Source organism: Hibiscus syriacus, unplaced genomic scaffold (assembly GCF_006381635.1).
Source record: "Hibiscus syriacus cultivar Baekdansim isolate YM2019G1 unplaced genomic scaffold, ASM638163v2 tig00112429_pilon, whole genome shotgun sequence".
In the NCBI taxonomy this organism is placed as follows: domain Eukaryota; kingdom Viridiplantae; phylum Streptophyta; class Magnoliopsida; order Malvales; family Malvaceae; genus Hibiscus; species Hibiscus syriacus.
This window is the reverse complement of record NW_024063330.1, coordinates 241640-257848: the sequence shown is the minus strand read 5'-3', so window position 1 is coordinate 257848 and position 16209 is coordinate 241640. Positions and strand designations below refer to the sequence as shown.

At 34.2% G+C, this 16209-nt stretch overlaps 2 protein-coding genes across 2 annotated transcripts; one reads left to right on the top strand and one right to left on the bottom strand.

Annotated features, from left to right (window-relative positions):
- Positions 1-878: 878 nt before the first annotated feature.
- Positions 879-4354, top strand: LOC120179608 (CTD small phosphatase-like protein 2). The gene is made up of 7 exons (XM_039185171.1): positions 879-1021; positions 1576-1755; positions 1949-2076; positions 2151-2235; positions 2347-2703; positions 3010-3347; positions 3941-4354. Exons 2-7 carry the CDS (start codon positions 1599-1601, stop codon positions 4157-4159), a joined length of 1284 nt encoding a protein of 427 aa, XP_039041102.1. The 5' UTR covers positions 879-1021; positions 1576-1598; the 3' UTR covers positions 4160-4354.
- Positions 4355-5738: 1384 nt separating this feature from the next.
- LOC120179609 (F-box protein At1g67340-like) lies at positions 5739-7339 on the bottom strand. The gene is made up of 3 exons (XM_039185172.1): positions 7023-7339; positions 6773-6935; positions 5739-6686 (listed from the first exon to the last, which is right to left on the bottom strand). The coding sequence occupies exons 1-3, from the start codon at positions 7262-7264 to the stop codon at positions 5955-5957; spliced, it is 1137 nt and encodes a 378-aa protein (XP_039041103.1). The 5' UTR covers positions 7265-7339; the 3' UTR covers positions 5739-5954.
- Between the last annotated feature and the right edge of the window lie 8870 nt (positions 7340-16209).

The following is a 16209-nucleotide window of genomic DNA, read 5'->3' as shown; positions in this document are numbered from 1 at the left end:
GATTTCCGTGCAGACAGCGATGCTAACTTCGATTCAAAAAAAAATTCAAAAAGATTCGGCCAACGAGGCACTGCAATTATTAAATCAGCGACTCCAGATTATTTATCTACATGGCCCTTCTACTTTTAAAAAGTTTGTATTTTAACCGAATAATTTGATGGGCATTGCCAATTAAAAACCCTCTCAATGATATATAAAATTTTATATAATAATAAAACATGGTAAAAATATTAACAATGTCTATGTTTTATTATTTTGACGATTTAATAATATTAACATTTCTTTTATTCAGAGTTTGAACCCTACTTTTCCTCCAATACAATACAAATATTTTCAATGTTCATATTAATATTAAATTTCATCATAGATATGATTTTTCTCATAAAAATATATTATATAAAAAATCTAAATTTAGCAAATAAAAATTCGATAAAAACAAAAACAAAAAGTAGGCTCATGGGGGTTAATTTTGTATTTAAAAAACAAGAAGGGCTCGTGCAAGAAAATTAATAAGTATAGGAACCTATAAAGAATTAAGACAAAAATGTCAGTGCCTCGGGACGTAAAATAGAAGCAAAAAGGGGGACGAAAAATTAATCTCCCTCCATTTCAAATTAGAAAAGAAAATCAGTCCCCAACGGCGTCGTTTTAATCTTAATCATCTTAAACACGGCACAGAGAATCTCAATTCCCACTCGCTCAATCATAAATTTAAAACCACTCTCCATTTCCTAACCGCCACGTTATCCATTTACGATGTGTGTAGCGAGTAGCGTGGACTCAACATCAATCGCGAGTAGGACATTTTCTGATAAGAACAGAATTTTTTAAAATAAAAATCTCATTCTATTCAAGCAAAAATAATTTTCGTTCCTCTTCGTTTCATTTCATTGTTTTCCCTCTCTTTCTCCGTCTTTGGAGGGAAAGCAAAAACCCCAGAGAACCTAAATCCCATTAGGGTTTCAATTTACTCAATTTCGCATCTCTCTTTGTCCCCATTTTTCTTTTTTCAGCTTATCTGGTAAGCAATTTTGTTTTCATTTTAGTTCATGTTTCTTGTAGCTAAAGTTCGTAGCATTAGTTGTTGCACACAGCTTTTCTTTGATGAACTCTATGTAGCTTAACTTAAATGCTATGTTTATAGTACTGGTTGGACTATCCTTGTTCGAGAATCAATAGGGTTTAAGTTGGTTTTGTGCATTTCTTCATTCGGTTGTTTTGTTTGCAATTACTTGTAGGTTTAGTGTGTTCTGTTTTGGGGAGCTGGTGTTCCCCAGCGTTTTAAAATTTCCCCCCTTTTCGATGATTTAAATAGAATGGGAGCTAGACTTAAATTAGGAGAACAGTTTTGGGTATGATCTGGTTTTGAATGGAAACAATTTTAAATGAGAAGAGGCTAGGCTACTGCTTTGAGTAATCTAAATCAGGATTAAGCTAGAGATTTTAGACGATTGTCTTTTTCAATTGTTTCGGTCTATATTAAATAAGTCAGAACATTGTTTGACTGGAGTTCAAGTTTATTTCTGAAAAAAATTGTTTTATTATAAACGCTTTAAATTTGATGCTATCCTGAAGATTAGGACGAAACTTCTGGTCCAATGCAAACAAAGAAAATAATTTCTGGAAGAATTGCTTCTCGAGATTATGCCAGTCCCAAGGCTTCAAGATCTCAGAAGAAGGTATCCGAGAAGGTACAAGGTCCAGAGAAGAAAGTAAAAGAGATAATTACATCTTCTGTTAGGAAGAAGAAACCTGGTATGTTGCTAATTTCATCTCATTATTTGTTTGATTGAAAGGAGATTGCATTGATAATACTTTTCATGTTATCAATTTTGGCACCATTGAAAAGTTTCAGCAGGTTTCATTTTATGTGGTTTCCATGTCAAAGTCTGTCCTTAACTGTCAGATTTGCTATGTTAGTTAAATAGTGAAATTTATCAAATTTCAGCTAGCACACTCCCAAAGAAAAATGAAGTGTCTGTTGAGGCTACGAATTTAAATGCTAGATATGGCTTGCCACATGATGATGCTTGTCTGGGATTTGATGTGGTTAATGGTGTTCATGTAGATCATACGGTAATTTGTTTAGCTTTTGTTTTAGTTAGCTCTATGCTGCTGAGATTTTGCTTACTTCTTTAATTGTGTTGCAGGTCACTGATCATCATATGACTGGTACTATATTTTCTCCAGGCTTCCACATACCTAAGAATTGCGGAGCTGAGATTTCATGCGCAGGTAGGTGATATATATATGTGTGTCATTTGTAATACCTGTCCATGCTTTTATTTCATTTATGTGATATTGTTATCTTAATGCGTGCATGATGTATCCATATGACTTTGTCAGAGGTTGGTATGTATGCTCAAACTGGAGAAACTCTTAAGTCTACTTCTGTAGAGGTGGACATGAATCCTGTTATTTGTACCAAAGATTCTGGAGCTGTCCTTTCATCTGAAGCTTCAGCCATATACATGGCCATGAAAAACTCGAAATTGGAATGTATTGATGAGCGCAGTCAAGATTCTATGTCAACTGATGTCTGTGTGGAGGATGAATACTATGAGGAATTTGATGACTTTGATCCTTATTTGTTTATAAAGAATTTACCGGAGTTGTCATCTCTTGTTCCTGCTTTTCGGCCTGTGCTGCTACCCAAGCAGACCCGAAGTTGCCCACCTACGACTCTAGTCTTGGATTTGGATGGTGAGAATACTTTTGAATAATTAAATTGGATGAACTTTTATGCTTACAGTTGTGTTGTAGGCAATATTTTAAACCTGAGCAACAAGTTTTAGATTTATATTCTTTTTTATCTTAGTATTTAAGCAGATCTGAATTTACAACTGATTCTTTGCTTAGAAAAATCTAAGCTTATTTTTGAAATGCCATTAGAACTCCTTAATAATTTTTTAGGTTTGTCTATATTTAACATTTTTTAGCATTGAATTTTCTGCTTATAATTGGTAAGGATTACCCTGGGATATTGATTCGATTGTGTTGCTTTGGCAGAGACTTTGGTTCATTCTTCACTACAACCTTGCGACGATGCAGACTTCACATTCCCTGTAAATTTTAATCACCAGGAACACACTGTTTATGTTAGATGCCGTCCTCACCTAAGAAATTTTATGGAACGAGTTTCCGGTCTTTTTGAGATAATTATATTTACAGCAAGCCAAAGTATATATGCTGAGCAACTTCTAAATGTGCTTGATCCAAAGAGGAGAGTATTTCGCTGTCGTGTTTTCCGAGAATCATGTGTTTTTGTGGATGGTAATTACCTCAAGGATTTGTCAGTCCTTGGCCGTGATCTGGCACATGTAATCATTATCGACAACTCTCCGCAGGTACTTTTGGGCTCTTGTGTGGACTTTGTATTAGTGCTTCTGCTGAACACTGCAAAAAAAAGGAATATGGTTATTTTCCAGTAATGCACACCCAGTATGTAGGACATGGTCTTAGCATTAAGAAAACTATTTCTGCTATGGTTCTGATAGGTTTAGTATGGAAGGCATATAGATACATCTATATTTTTTCTTATTGGTTATTTGGTTTATTATATTTGTGTGGTCGACCACACTTCTCGCACGCATAATCTGATGAAATCCGTGAAACCAGTTTATGGAACCTTTGGTCTGTGTTTTGGGAAAAGAAAATTATCCGATACATAGTCTGGTTTATACAAGCCTGTCCATTTTAGGGTTTATAAGGCCTATTTGGGGTTTATGGTTGTAGTGATTAGGGTTGTGTGGAATAAATTTTGCGTGTGTATCAAATGATAACCTTTTTACGAAATGGTTAATATTTCTCTCGAGGAGAGTTAGAAGCTGAGTAGTTCAATCCTTCTCAATGTTTGTCTATTGAAGATGCCTATTAGTCTCGATATCCTTCTCAAACATTGTTTCCGAAGTTTAACCGAGGTGTTTGTTGGCTTTCTTAGGCATTTGGGTTCCAAGTGGACAACGGAATTCCAATCGAGAGCTGGTTTGACGACCGTTCAGATCAAGAACTACTTTCACTACTTCCGTTTTTGGAGAGCTTGGTTGGAGTCGAAGATGTGAGGCCATTGATTGCGAAGAAATTCAATCTTCGGGAGAAAATAGCCGCAGCTGTCTATCCCACTTCAAATTTGAGCAGAAGAGACCCTTTTGAAAGGTGAGCTTCATCATGAAACTGAACTGCAAACGCAAGGTTTATAGTTTTGAATAGGGATTGATTTTGATCCTCTATCGTAGACAGTTATAACCATTCTCTTTGTTTATGGCATGAGCCTAACTCTGACTCGGAGGATCTTTGAACGAGTCGATCAAAAGACTCGAAATCGAGAGTGTGGGATTCCAAATAGGAAAAAAAGGGTGGGAGGGAGAGAAATAAGTCCAGGTGTAGTCGTGTGTTCGAACAGTCTGAAAAAGATTTAACATAGGCTAAAGTGTAACTCCTATTCAGATTGAATGATGTTACTGTGTGCGTAGAAAAATAAATGTTAAAGAGTTGTGTGGATTTAATATCTGAAGCTGGTCGAGTAGTTTTCTTTTAACATTCTGTTGATTATTTACGATAATATTCGTAACTATTCTCGAGTTGGATGTGAAAGAAGTCCGAAGTTTATAAATCGAAACATTATGTACATAAAATGAAGCTCGAATCGAACGTCCTAAGGCTTCGACCAATGCGAGTTTGATCATGTCTTCTGAAGGGGTTATATGCATTATTGTTTTATACACTTTCTTCCTTAAATCGCACTTAATATCAATTTAAACAGAAAGGTTGCATAATTTCCACGAAGTAAACGCCTTCCACCTTTCCATCGCGAATCCCTTGTTTTTCCTTTCGTCCCTTTGATCAAATATCCATCGTTGGATCCTCATCAAACGATCCAGCCTAAATTCCGGTCTGTTACGGTCCACCATCGGCATCGTCGAGGGTGCCGTCACAACCATAATTGGCCCCGTCTATGAGAAGTTTAAGGACGCTCCGGGTCATCTTCTTGTGTTTCTTGATAGGAAGGTAATGTATATTTATGTTTAATGGATTATAGTGTGTAATTTTGCGAACTGTCGGTCAATTGTAAAATTCTGTTAGGATCATATTTTTTTCAATTAATTATGCGAACCAGTTTGTTCTTAAATTAACTGCGCAGGTAGACGAGGCTACTCACAAATTTGACGAGCATGTGCCACTAGCAGGTAAGGAAATGGTGAACCAAGCGCGATATTTGGTTCACAGGGCTGCACAATAGGCTCAGAAATTAGTCGACAAGGCTCGAACTAGCGGCGCTCACGGCTCTTTGAACTTCGCCGCGAGTGAGTACGGGCAGTTCGTCCTGGTGATTTCGACCAAGTTGTGGGTGCAGGTGAACCACAGTTCAGCTTTCCACTCGGTTGCGGAGATGATCATTCCCACGGCGAAGAATTTGTCCGAGAAGTACAACTGCTTGGTTGAGGACATGAGCGGGACACGTTACCCTGTGTTCAAGTATTTGCCATTGATCCGTTTGCCGAGTTGAGTAAAGCCGTCAAACAAGCTGAAGCGAAGGACAAGAAACACGTTATCGATGCTCGTAAATCGAATTCAGGGTAGGGAGGTTGTCTTTTTCTTTCTCTCTTTGGTTGTCTCATAATGATTTGCTTTTGCTGATAAATCAAAGAATTCATATTTGATCTTTGCAATGTATAATCAAAATATGGAATAGGATATGGTGCTTAAGAGATTCTCTGAATAGTACAAGAGATAAAGAAAAAAAAGATAAGAGTAAGCCCCCATCTATGCACTCATCCCACATGGAACTAGAACTGCGCCGTTCCGGCAACCATTGTCGTCGGTGAAGTTTGATATTTAACCTCGAATTTACCACCAAAACTGGCCTCGATTTCTCCCGTTTTTCATTTTTTTTTCTTTTACCCGTGGCCTTGAAAAGTTAAAACTAAATAATAAATTACCGTGAGCCTTTTTTTTTAATTTTCTGCGACGGCTTCATCGTTCCCATTTACCGCTTCGTTTCCCTCGCCACCATCGCCTTCTTCGCCGAGCCACTGGTCCACCGGAGCGCACTCAGCTTTGTGGCGGAGCTTCCAGTCGAGAGCCTGGCAAGCGCGTGAGCAGTAATTCACTGTCCCGCAAACGGAACACCTCCGGAACTCGTGTTTTCTCGTCTCCGGTCTCCCGCACCCGACGTGGGAGCATAGTCTCAATCCCGGGCCTGGCACGCCGCCCCGAGCGCCGAACCATTCGACTAAGAACTTGCTAGCCGGATGAGCCTCCGGAGCCGGCACATTGCAACCAAAATCGCTAAGCAACGGGCAACCCGCCAGGATAGGGTGTGTGCTCCATGTGAGCCAAGAGCGTGTCAATTTGTTCGAAGCAGCCGCCGTTGATGACAAAATCGCCGCTAGCTCTCGAGCGTTGGCTTGGACAAGAAACCGACGGCCCTCGACGATGTTCTTCCGGACGCCGTATCCATCTTGAAGGCAGTGACCGAGCTCGCGGAGAGCGTCGATGTGGCCAAGAAAAGCTGCTCGAGCACACAAAGCCACGCCGCCTCTAAGATCCTTGTCGTTCTTGGCACCGCCGCTTCCGTTAAATTGAATCACAGCTAAGGAGTAAAGCGCCGGTGCGTGGGAGCTAAGCGCCGCCTTAGCCATAAGAGAGGCTCCACCCGCTCGATTTTCCAAACAGTAAAAAAGAATCTGTTTCGAATCATACAACAGTTAACCACGATATAGAATGTTTATACTCTTCAATAAAAAATTAAAAAATAATATTTGAAACTCACCATGCCGAGTGCATAGCAAGCTTCCACATTCCCAGCATCAGCACAGTTCTTCAAGAACCTCTGAGCTGAGTCGGACCAGTTTCTAGCTTTAATCTCAAACATTTTTGGAGAGGCTTTGGATAATACCAGACGATGAAGCGCTAAACAATTAAATCTCTTGCATCTGTTTAATAAAACAAACCAAAAAATCAATAATAAAGAAACAAACTTCAACGAGAAACAAGCAACTCCAAAAAAAAAATCTACGTACATAACCAAAACGTTGGCGAAATCGGAAGGGCGACGGGCGGTTGAGCTTAGTTTGGAGAGAATAGAAATCACAAGATCATCAGGCAAAGCATAAAAAAAGTCTCTCTTTCTGGAACTCTCCGGCGAGAGCCTTCGTCGTTTCCGGCAACCCATATTATCTCCGGCGAAACCCAAAATTTTAACATCTATCTTCTCTAAACAAACATCGGCTGTGGGATAACAAAGACCCCTCCTCGTTCTCATTTTTTTTGTCTAGAAAAAAAATCTATACCCTAAGTGATCTCAAAATCTGTGCACTCATCGTCCTCCTTTTACTTTCTCAAACTTTTTTCTTGCCGCCCTTAGTGGCTCAATATATACACACAAGCAAAGCGGAAACCTTTTATAGAGAGATCGAAACAGAATCGAATCAGATAAAAAAGTAATAATATAAACAGTAAAACACCTGTTTGGTTTTAATTACACCCTTAACCCTGTTGAGTATTTGTTTCTACGGTCAAACTCCATTGACCCAGATCCCTGAAAGGAGAACACTCTGAGCTCTGTTTTTATCATTTTTACCATCTTGTTCTTTTACCTGACCTTGAAGGCATAATGGACGAGAAGAGGTACTTTAGAGGGAGAGGTAAAAAGATGAAATAGATTTACCTTTTATGCTTGGTGCAGGTGAAAAATGGTTGCGGGTTTGTTTTGAAAGCGGTTAAATTTGTTGCAAGTAAAAGCAACTAACTACGGTTATTTTTTCGTGTAATTCAGTTTTGCGTACGGTTAAGAAAGAAAAATCAATCAACGTAATTCCGGCGCGTGAACACCGCCGACCGTTTTGGGATCTTGGTTCGGAAGTGAATTCCACGCTCTTTGTTTGCGGGTGGGGGAAATTTCCATCTCCTTTACGAGCTCAGGGTTCTGACTATAGGTATGTCAAATGTATTAATCAGGACGAACGAACGTTCAGCTACTCTTCATTGTTTTACTAATAAGTCCCTTAATTTTGGAATTTATATGGTCTTAGTTGAATTATTTAAATTTTTAAGGGACTAAAACTGATACTCTTACCATTAACCAATGCAGGCTAAGGTTTAGGTCCATGCTTGCCAAATTTTGGGTAAAATATGCATTTAGTACCTAAAATATTAATTTGGTCCATTTTAATACTTAAATTTTCATATTTTTTTTCAAAATCATATCAAGCATTTAGTTTTTGTTTTATTTTAGTACCTCCACGTTAAAAACTTAACGGGTGTACTGACATAACATAGTTTCGGTGGACAGACGACCAATCCGAATGTTGAATCACGAGAGAATGACGAGTCAACCAACATAATCTAGTTTCAGGCCCATCGGACGGTGAACCATAGGGATTGGAGGATAAAGAAATGAAATATTACATTGTCAATTTGAGGAGATTGATGCGTTTTTCTCTGAAACAGATATAGAAATCGAGTTTAGGGGGTCGAAAATGTACGAGTTGGAAATTTTGAACTTCATTGACCGACGGATATAACAGCTGACGACTATAGACTCGACAACCATTGAGTCGTCTGTTAAGTTTTTAACGACAAATTACTAAAACGAAGCAAAAACTAAACATTATGAATTATTTTGAAAATAATGAAAATTTTGATACTAAAACAGATCAAACCTGATAGTTTAGATTCTAAACACGTTATTTACCCTAAGGGGGTGTTTGGTTCAAGGAATGTGGGATTCCCATGGGATGGGAATCCTGCATTCCCATGTTTGGTTGGCCGGGAATCTCATTCCCGGTAATGTTTTATTACCAATAGTAGATTTTTTGGGGTATATTACCGGGAATGTCATTACCTCCCTTCCCTTAGGTATTGTAACATTACCGGCGTTTTGGACTAAAATATCCTTAAATTTTTATTTTTTTTCAAAAATATCATTCTTCTGTCATTGAATAATAAAAATTCTACGAAGGTTAAATTACAAATTTATCCTTAAATTATTTTAGATTTACAAAAAAAATCTATAATTAAAATTTTATATGAAGTTTAGGGGTTAAATTTTTTTTACCCTTTCATTAAACATTTTTTATATTTTTAATTTTGTAAAAAAATTATATAAATATTATGAATTTAATTTTTTAAAGAAAATATATAAATATTTTACAATTTGTAATATTATACAAATATATAATAAGGACAATTTGGTCAAATATACATTCCAATAATCTTTTATTCCTTTAACCAAACACGGTAATCTTACATTCCTGCTAAACCAACCAAACACAAAATACAACATTCCCAGTAATCCTATTCCCTGGTAATCTTTTATTCCCACTGGTAATCTTACATTCCGTGAACCAAACGCACCCTAATTGTTTTTAAACATAGTACTAAAGATTATGAATTATTTTGAAAATAATGAAAATTTTGATACTAAAACAGATCAAACCTGATAGTTTAGATTCTAAACACGTTATTTACCCTAATTTTTTTTAAACATAGTACTAAAGATTATAAAAATCGAGAGGAATGACGTGGAACTCAAGAGTGATGTCGACCACTTCATGTCATGCCACGTGGAACCCTCCTGTCCCCTTACACTTCCCCCTTCTCCAAGGCAGGGAAAGCAAACACATTTTTATTGATAGAGATTTTTTTTTTTTGAACTTTAAATACACCGTTAAAAATTCAATATTTCTCCCGATTAACCATTTTTAAAAATAAAAAATATTAATTAAAAATATATAATATTTTTTTTCATAATTTTATTTTATTATTTATATTTGAAATCTGTGATTTCTCACTCCTAATGGTAACGTGTTCGATGTTTAAACGTAGTCCCCAGAGGCATCATTATCCATAATCAAAAGAATTACTTGTTAACTTCGTGAAATTAGGATCAAATCTAATAATGATGATAATGTTTTATTATTCCGACGAATAAAAACAAGCATCGGATTGCTAATATATGTTAGGGCCGGCGCAGACAAATAAGAAATTGATTTCGACGCCTAATAATACAGTCTTAGCCTTAATTACATGTTGATTATAGACAAGACGTGTTTTATATTTGTACGCTTCACCCTTTCATATCATGCTTTTCTTAACTATCACGAGTAAGGTTTTAAATTACGGTCGTGGTCGTGTTTTTAGTTATTTCAGATTTATCGTGATTGCGGCGGTCGCGGGCGTTAGTACGGTTGTCGCGGACGCTATTGCTGCCGTCGCAGGTAACTCGAACAACGGTAAAACCGCTATATCGCGGCCAAAATCACGATCATGGATCGTTTTTTAAAACTCTGATCATAAGCATTAGCACACTTACTTACTTTTGTACTTTAATTATATTCTTATAAAATAGAAAACCAATTGATAAATGGATTGCAGATTCTAATAAAAATAGCATTATCTAAAATAGTTGTTATCCAACTCATTTAAATAATGAACAAATAAGAAGCAGACGTGATCGATAATTAAAGGACTTGTTGTTATTAGGATCGAGCATCGCATATATATGTATATAAGCGTTTATTGTCGAATGATTGAGAATTTTGAAACATGTACTACCTTATATTCACCCTTATAACATCTATGCATAAATTTAAATTATAGGGTAAACTACATGTTTAGCACTCAAACTATCAGTTTTGTTTCATTTTAATGCCTAAATTTTCATTTGTTTCGAAATTATACCTAAACGTTTGATTTTTGCTTTATTTTAATACTCAAACGTTAAAATCTTAACAACTCTGTATTTTTTATGGGTAAATTATATCATTCACCACTCAACTATCTTCTCACTCCTATTTTGGTGACTAAAGTTTAAAAAAATCAATTTAACTACCCAACTTTCAAATTACTCCTATTTTAATCACTCTAATTTATTTTATTAATAAATTTTTTGATATGACATTTATTATTATTATTATTATTTTATTAGTATATAATTAAAAAAATAAAATTGAAAGTGAGAGTGATTAAATTAGTAGTGATTTTGAAAGTTAAGTAATTAAATTAAAAAAAATTAAACTTGAGTGACTAAACTAGGAGTAAGAAGATAGTTGAGTGATGAATGATGCAATTCAACCATAAAAGGTATCCAATACAGCAGTGTCGTTAAACTTTTAACGGTGAGGTAGTAAAATAAAACAAAACAAAAGGTAAATGTTAGGTGTGATTTTGGAACAAATAAAAGTTTATGTATTAAAGCAAAACAAAATTGATGGTTTATGTACTAAATGTCTAGTTTACCCTAAATTATAACACCTTAACTTGACTTGTTATAAACGATTGGCTTACGATGTTACTCTGGATCTTTCGAAGTGAATGTCAGGGGAGTGAGCTTTTAAAATTTTATAAATGGGCGAACTTATAAATTTTTAGGAGGTAAAAATATATTTTCTATAGAAAATACATAAAAAAATCTCTAAAACATATGATAATTCTAAATTTTCAGGGAGTAAATGCCCCAACCCGCTCTCACTCGCTATATCCCTGAGTACTCTTAACCTGATGCCATCAGATCTTTAAAATTGAATTGTGAGTACAAATGGGGTTGATTCAAGTGGTAAGCAGTTTGATATCGCTTAAGCAATATTTAGTGTTAGAGTCATTGTGTATACAAAAAAATTCTGTCGAGAGACTTATCCACCAAAACCAGTGTGTGACGCTGGTCGATCCGGATTAATCAGGACGGAACCTTTAACCCAGGGGGAATTGAGTTGTGGGTTATGTTGGATTAATGGGAGCACATGCAACTCCAACAACTTATCTAAATGTTTAACTAATGTCATAGAGTTTTCCAACCAACAACATTACCGACCGATGGAGGTTGAGGCCTGAAAATTCTAGTCACAAATGGCAAAACTTGTTTAATCTTTATACTTTTAAAAAACCGCACCTATAAAATAATTGTAGATTTTAATTTTTTATGTATTTTCTATTAAAATATATTTTCAACCCTCTAAAATTCTATAAATTTAAGTTTCCCCTTAAATTTTAAAAGTTTAAGTTTATCTCCTAACATAAAATTATGCGTCCGTCCGGAGCATATGAGAGATATGATGATGGGGCTGGTTGGGAGCCACATCTCACATGCAAGAAAGAGCCACCTAGGACTGAGATGCCCTTTGATTTTACTACAATGAAAAATATATTTACAGCTGATTGAATCTTAATTTATATTCAATATCATTTACGAAGTAAAGGTTAAATTTATTATTAATCCATAAATCATAATCGGAAACCCTACGAGAACACTGCAGGCTGCAGCTGCAAGACAACATATATAAATTGCAGCAATAATATATGTGTAGAATCATGTTACATAATGTAAAACTCTTTTAGTTTTATACAGATTTAAGACCGTTGGATGAGTGAAAATAGATGAATGGGATTAACAGTAGAAAATGTAAAAATATTCACCGAAAAAAGAGAGAGTCAATCTCAACCATCTATTTTCACTCATTTAATGGTCTTAAATCTACGTAAAACTTAAGAATATTACATTATATATATATATATATATTCTTCGATCCTTAAGATTTGAGTAGAATTATAATTAATTTACGTTGGGATTTGCGAGAATTTAGCGTAACGAACCATAAATGGGACTTAAGGGTCGAAGGAACTAAGGTTGTGGCTTAACGTATTTGGCATCTGTTTTATTAGGGTTTCGGGTCACCAAAACCCTTATTTTTTTGGCCACCCTCGTGCCTTGAGCATGATATCCCACTGCATGATCTATGGCGTAAATCCTCGAGTAATTTTTAAGCTATCCTAACATTCTCTGTTTCAATCAATATTTTTTAATGAAAAAATTATGTAATTCTTTACTAAAGGTATATAATATCAATACATCAATGATTCTTATCTATAGTTCGAAACTCGACATCATTTTAATTACGACTAAATAGTATCGGAAGATTCTAAAGGTAAACATCTTTTTTGGAAGAGCTTATTGTGCAAAATAAGTTGAAAATGACATATTTGATCTTATTTTTTTTCTTCATAATTGCATCCTTACCATAAAACCTAATATAATGAAACAGCCTTCATCCTAATATATTTAAGCTGGAATTTTATTTTATTATTCTATTTTTAAGTGGTAAATTCCCAAATATATTTTAGTTAAGAAAATATAGCAAAACATGAAAATGTAGCGTTGATATTTTATAAAAAGTTAATAGTATGTATCAATCTCACAAGGTTAATATTTGTAATTATTAAATTTAAAAAATATATTCAAAATCCTAAAAAATATTCACTACTTTTCTTAAGGAATTTTATTTCCTTGTCAAAAACATTTTATCCGAATAATTTCACCCAATAAAAACTAAAGTATTATAAAACATATATGTACTTAACAACTAAATGTATCATACCTTTATTTTTCATTTTACCTATATTAGTTAAATTTTACCAAACACTTCTATATAAACAGTTAATCATATCGGTTTCTCAAATCAACTAATCAAACCAGCTACTAAAATCAACTACCAACTATCGATTATCAGTTGTTTGTCAACCCCACAATTTTTCCTTAAATATGTTCTAAAGTTTTTCCTTAAATATGTTCTAAAATTCAGGATTTGAACTTTAAATTATTTCCTTCTACATCATGGTAAAAAATTATGTAATTCTTTACTAAAGGTATATAATATCAATACATCAATGATTCTTAACTATAGTTCGAAACTCGACATCATTTTAATTGTGACTAAATAGTATCGGAAGATTCTAATGGTAAACATCTTGTTGGAAGAGCTTATTGTGCAAAAGAAAATGATATATTTGACCTTATTTTTTTCTAGAATTACATACTTACCATAAAACCTAATATAATGAAATAACCTTCATCCTAATATATTTAAGCTGAAATTTTATTTTATTATTCTATTTTTCATTTGTAAATTCTCAAATATATTTTAGTTAAGAAAATATAGCAAAACATGAAAGTAAAAAAATGTAGTGTTGATATTTTATACAAAGTTAATAGTATGTATTAATCTCACAATGTTAATATTTGTAATATTAAATTTAAAAATATATTCAAAATTCTAAAAGATGTTGACTAATTTTCTTAAGGAATTTTTAATTCATTGTCAAAAGCATTTTATCCGAATAATTTCACCCCAATAAAGACTAAAGTATTATAAAACATATATGTACTTAACAACTAAATGTATCATACTCTTATTTGTCATTTTCCCCATATCATCTATCAGCTAAATTTTACCAAACACTTCTATATAAACATTTAGTCAAATCAACTAATCAAATCAATTGGTCAAACTAGCTACTAAAATCAACTACCAGCTATCAGCTATCAGCTATTAGTTGTTTGTCAAACACCCCACAATTTTTCCTTAAATATATTCTAAATTTTTTTCTCTCATAGAGGCAGAGGTTGTCAAAATTCAGGATTTGAACTAAAATCAACTACCTGCTATCAGCTATCAGCTATATATCGTTACCTATTGTGGCGTTTTTTGTTACTAAATGCCACAAATTTTAGCGGCGTTTTTTGCGGTGTTTGTCATATCGTCACAGGTATTTTTTGCGGCGTTTAAAAACACCGTTATAGATAAAAAAAAACGTATTATGAATTTTTGTTTATTTAAGAGTTTTTTTTAAATAAATAGTTAAATGAAAGGTGATTCAAAGGAAAAGTTGAGTAAAAGAGACTTTGAGCGTTACTAAATTGAGCATTGGTAAGATTGATTGATGCCTGCCAGTAATGGGACAACCTTTACGTGCATGGTAAGTGAAGTTAACCTCAACTCAATGCTACCCAAACGCGTTTATATTCTTCTTTTCTATCATTTTTTTTCAATTATATATATAATAAGATCGAATTATATTATGTAAAACTCTTTAATTTTATATTAATTTAAGATTATTAGATTTTTATTTTGTTAAATCGTGATTGTTTTGTTCTCCTAGTGCGTGCCGTTGTCATGTATAGGAAAAGTTATTGGATGGTTCAGGCACACTGTACCATCTATGGTCCTAACTAATAATATTTTTTCGTCTTATTTTTTTTTCAAGGTGAATCTTTTTCTCTTTTTTATGTGTAAATGAAGAGTGGACATTTATTTAGAAGTTATTTTAGAATTTGTGACTATGTGGACAGTTATTTGAGAATTTGTGGCTCTGAAACCATGAAATAATTTCTCCATGTACAAGGCATTTTTTTAGTGTTTGTTTTGTTAAATCTGGAATTGGTTCAAATGGTAAACAAATTGATATTGCTTAAGTAGGTTTGGAGTTCGAGTCATTGTGTATGCAGAAAATCTCTTCTAGGATTGCAAGAGACTCACCTACTAAAGCTAAGCGTGCGTCGCGTCCTGATCATTCTTCCTTCACTCTTCATTGTTTGTATAGGATCGTGTCTCGATTCGATTCGATTATGAAGGATTTTTTTTAAAGAGATCACAACAACAACAACAAAACCCTATTCTCATATGTAATGGGATAATGGGGAGGTAGGGTAGTAGGCTGCCCCCAACGCCAGGTTGAGAACAGCTTCCGTGGAAGACCTCTGCCAGTCAGAAAATTAAAAATGGAGATAAAATGCAATGCATGTATAAATAAATACATAGTTGAACAATCTTCATATGCATTTTTCATATGCGCGTATGTAATGGGAAGTAATCCATGCAAATAAATCCCTGCGTAAAAAATCTCTGCATAAAGACAGAAACGTAAGACCCGACTAAATTTAAAAAGATGAAACATGAAGAGAAAGATACATTAAAGTCAACGATAGCAAGCTACGAGAAGGAATAAAGTCAAATGGGTTAAAATATTATTATATGATAACGACATTTATGATTTATAAAATTTAAGTTCATGTATGCAATTCTTAAAATTAAAATGTATGTATCACGATGTCAATTTTTGGCATTACGAAGGGTGATATTGACATGAACAATAAAAATAACATCCTCAGTTGTCACTTTTCATTTTTGTCTAAAAAATTTCCGACTTTCTTCTTTGATGTTTACAGGCCTTAGAAAATAAAAAGCAGCTCAGCTAAGTGAAAACAACGTTGTTCACCTGTAATTTCATCTTTATTAAATTAATTTATTTTAAAAAAAAAAGCTAAAACCAAACCTAAACTTGGACGAATAAGTAAATAAACATACAAAATTGCTCAGGTTTACCTAAAATATATGTCATATTGACGCAGGTATAGATAGGGTAGAGTCAATAATT

Bases quoted from the DNA above. Each gene is read 5' to 3' on its own strand.
- LOC120179608 (XM_039185171.1), top strand. From the start codon at position 1,599: ATGCAAACAAAGAAAATAATTTCTGGAAGAATTGCTTCTCGAGATTAT. The intron at 2,077-2,150 runs GTAATTTGTTTA...ATTGTGTTGCAG, and splicing joins GTGTTCATGTAGATCATACG to GTCACTGATCATCATATGAC. The intron at 2,704-3,009 runs GTGAGAATACTT...TTGCTTTGGCAG, and splicing joins TCTAGTCTTGGATTTGGATG to AGACTTTGGTTCATTCTTCA.
- LOC120179609 (XM_039185172.1), bottom strand. From the start codon at position 7,264: ATGAGAACGAGGAGGGGTCTTTGTTATCCCACAGCCGATGTTTGTTTA. The intron at 6,936-7,022 runs GTACGTAGATTT...TTTATTAAACAG, and splicing joins TTCGCCAACGTTTTGGTTAT to ATGCAAGAGATTTAATTGTT. The intron at 6,687-6,772 runs GTGAGTTTCAAA...GATTCGAAACAG, and splicing joins CTTGCTATGCACTCGGCATG to ATTCTTTTTTACTGTTTGGA.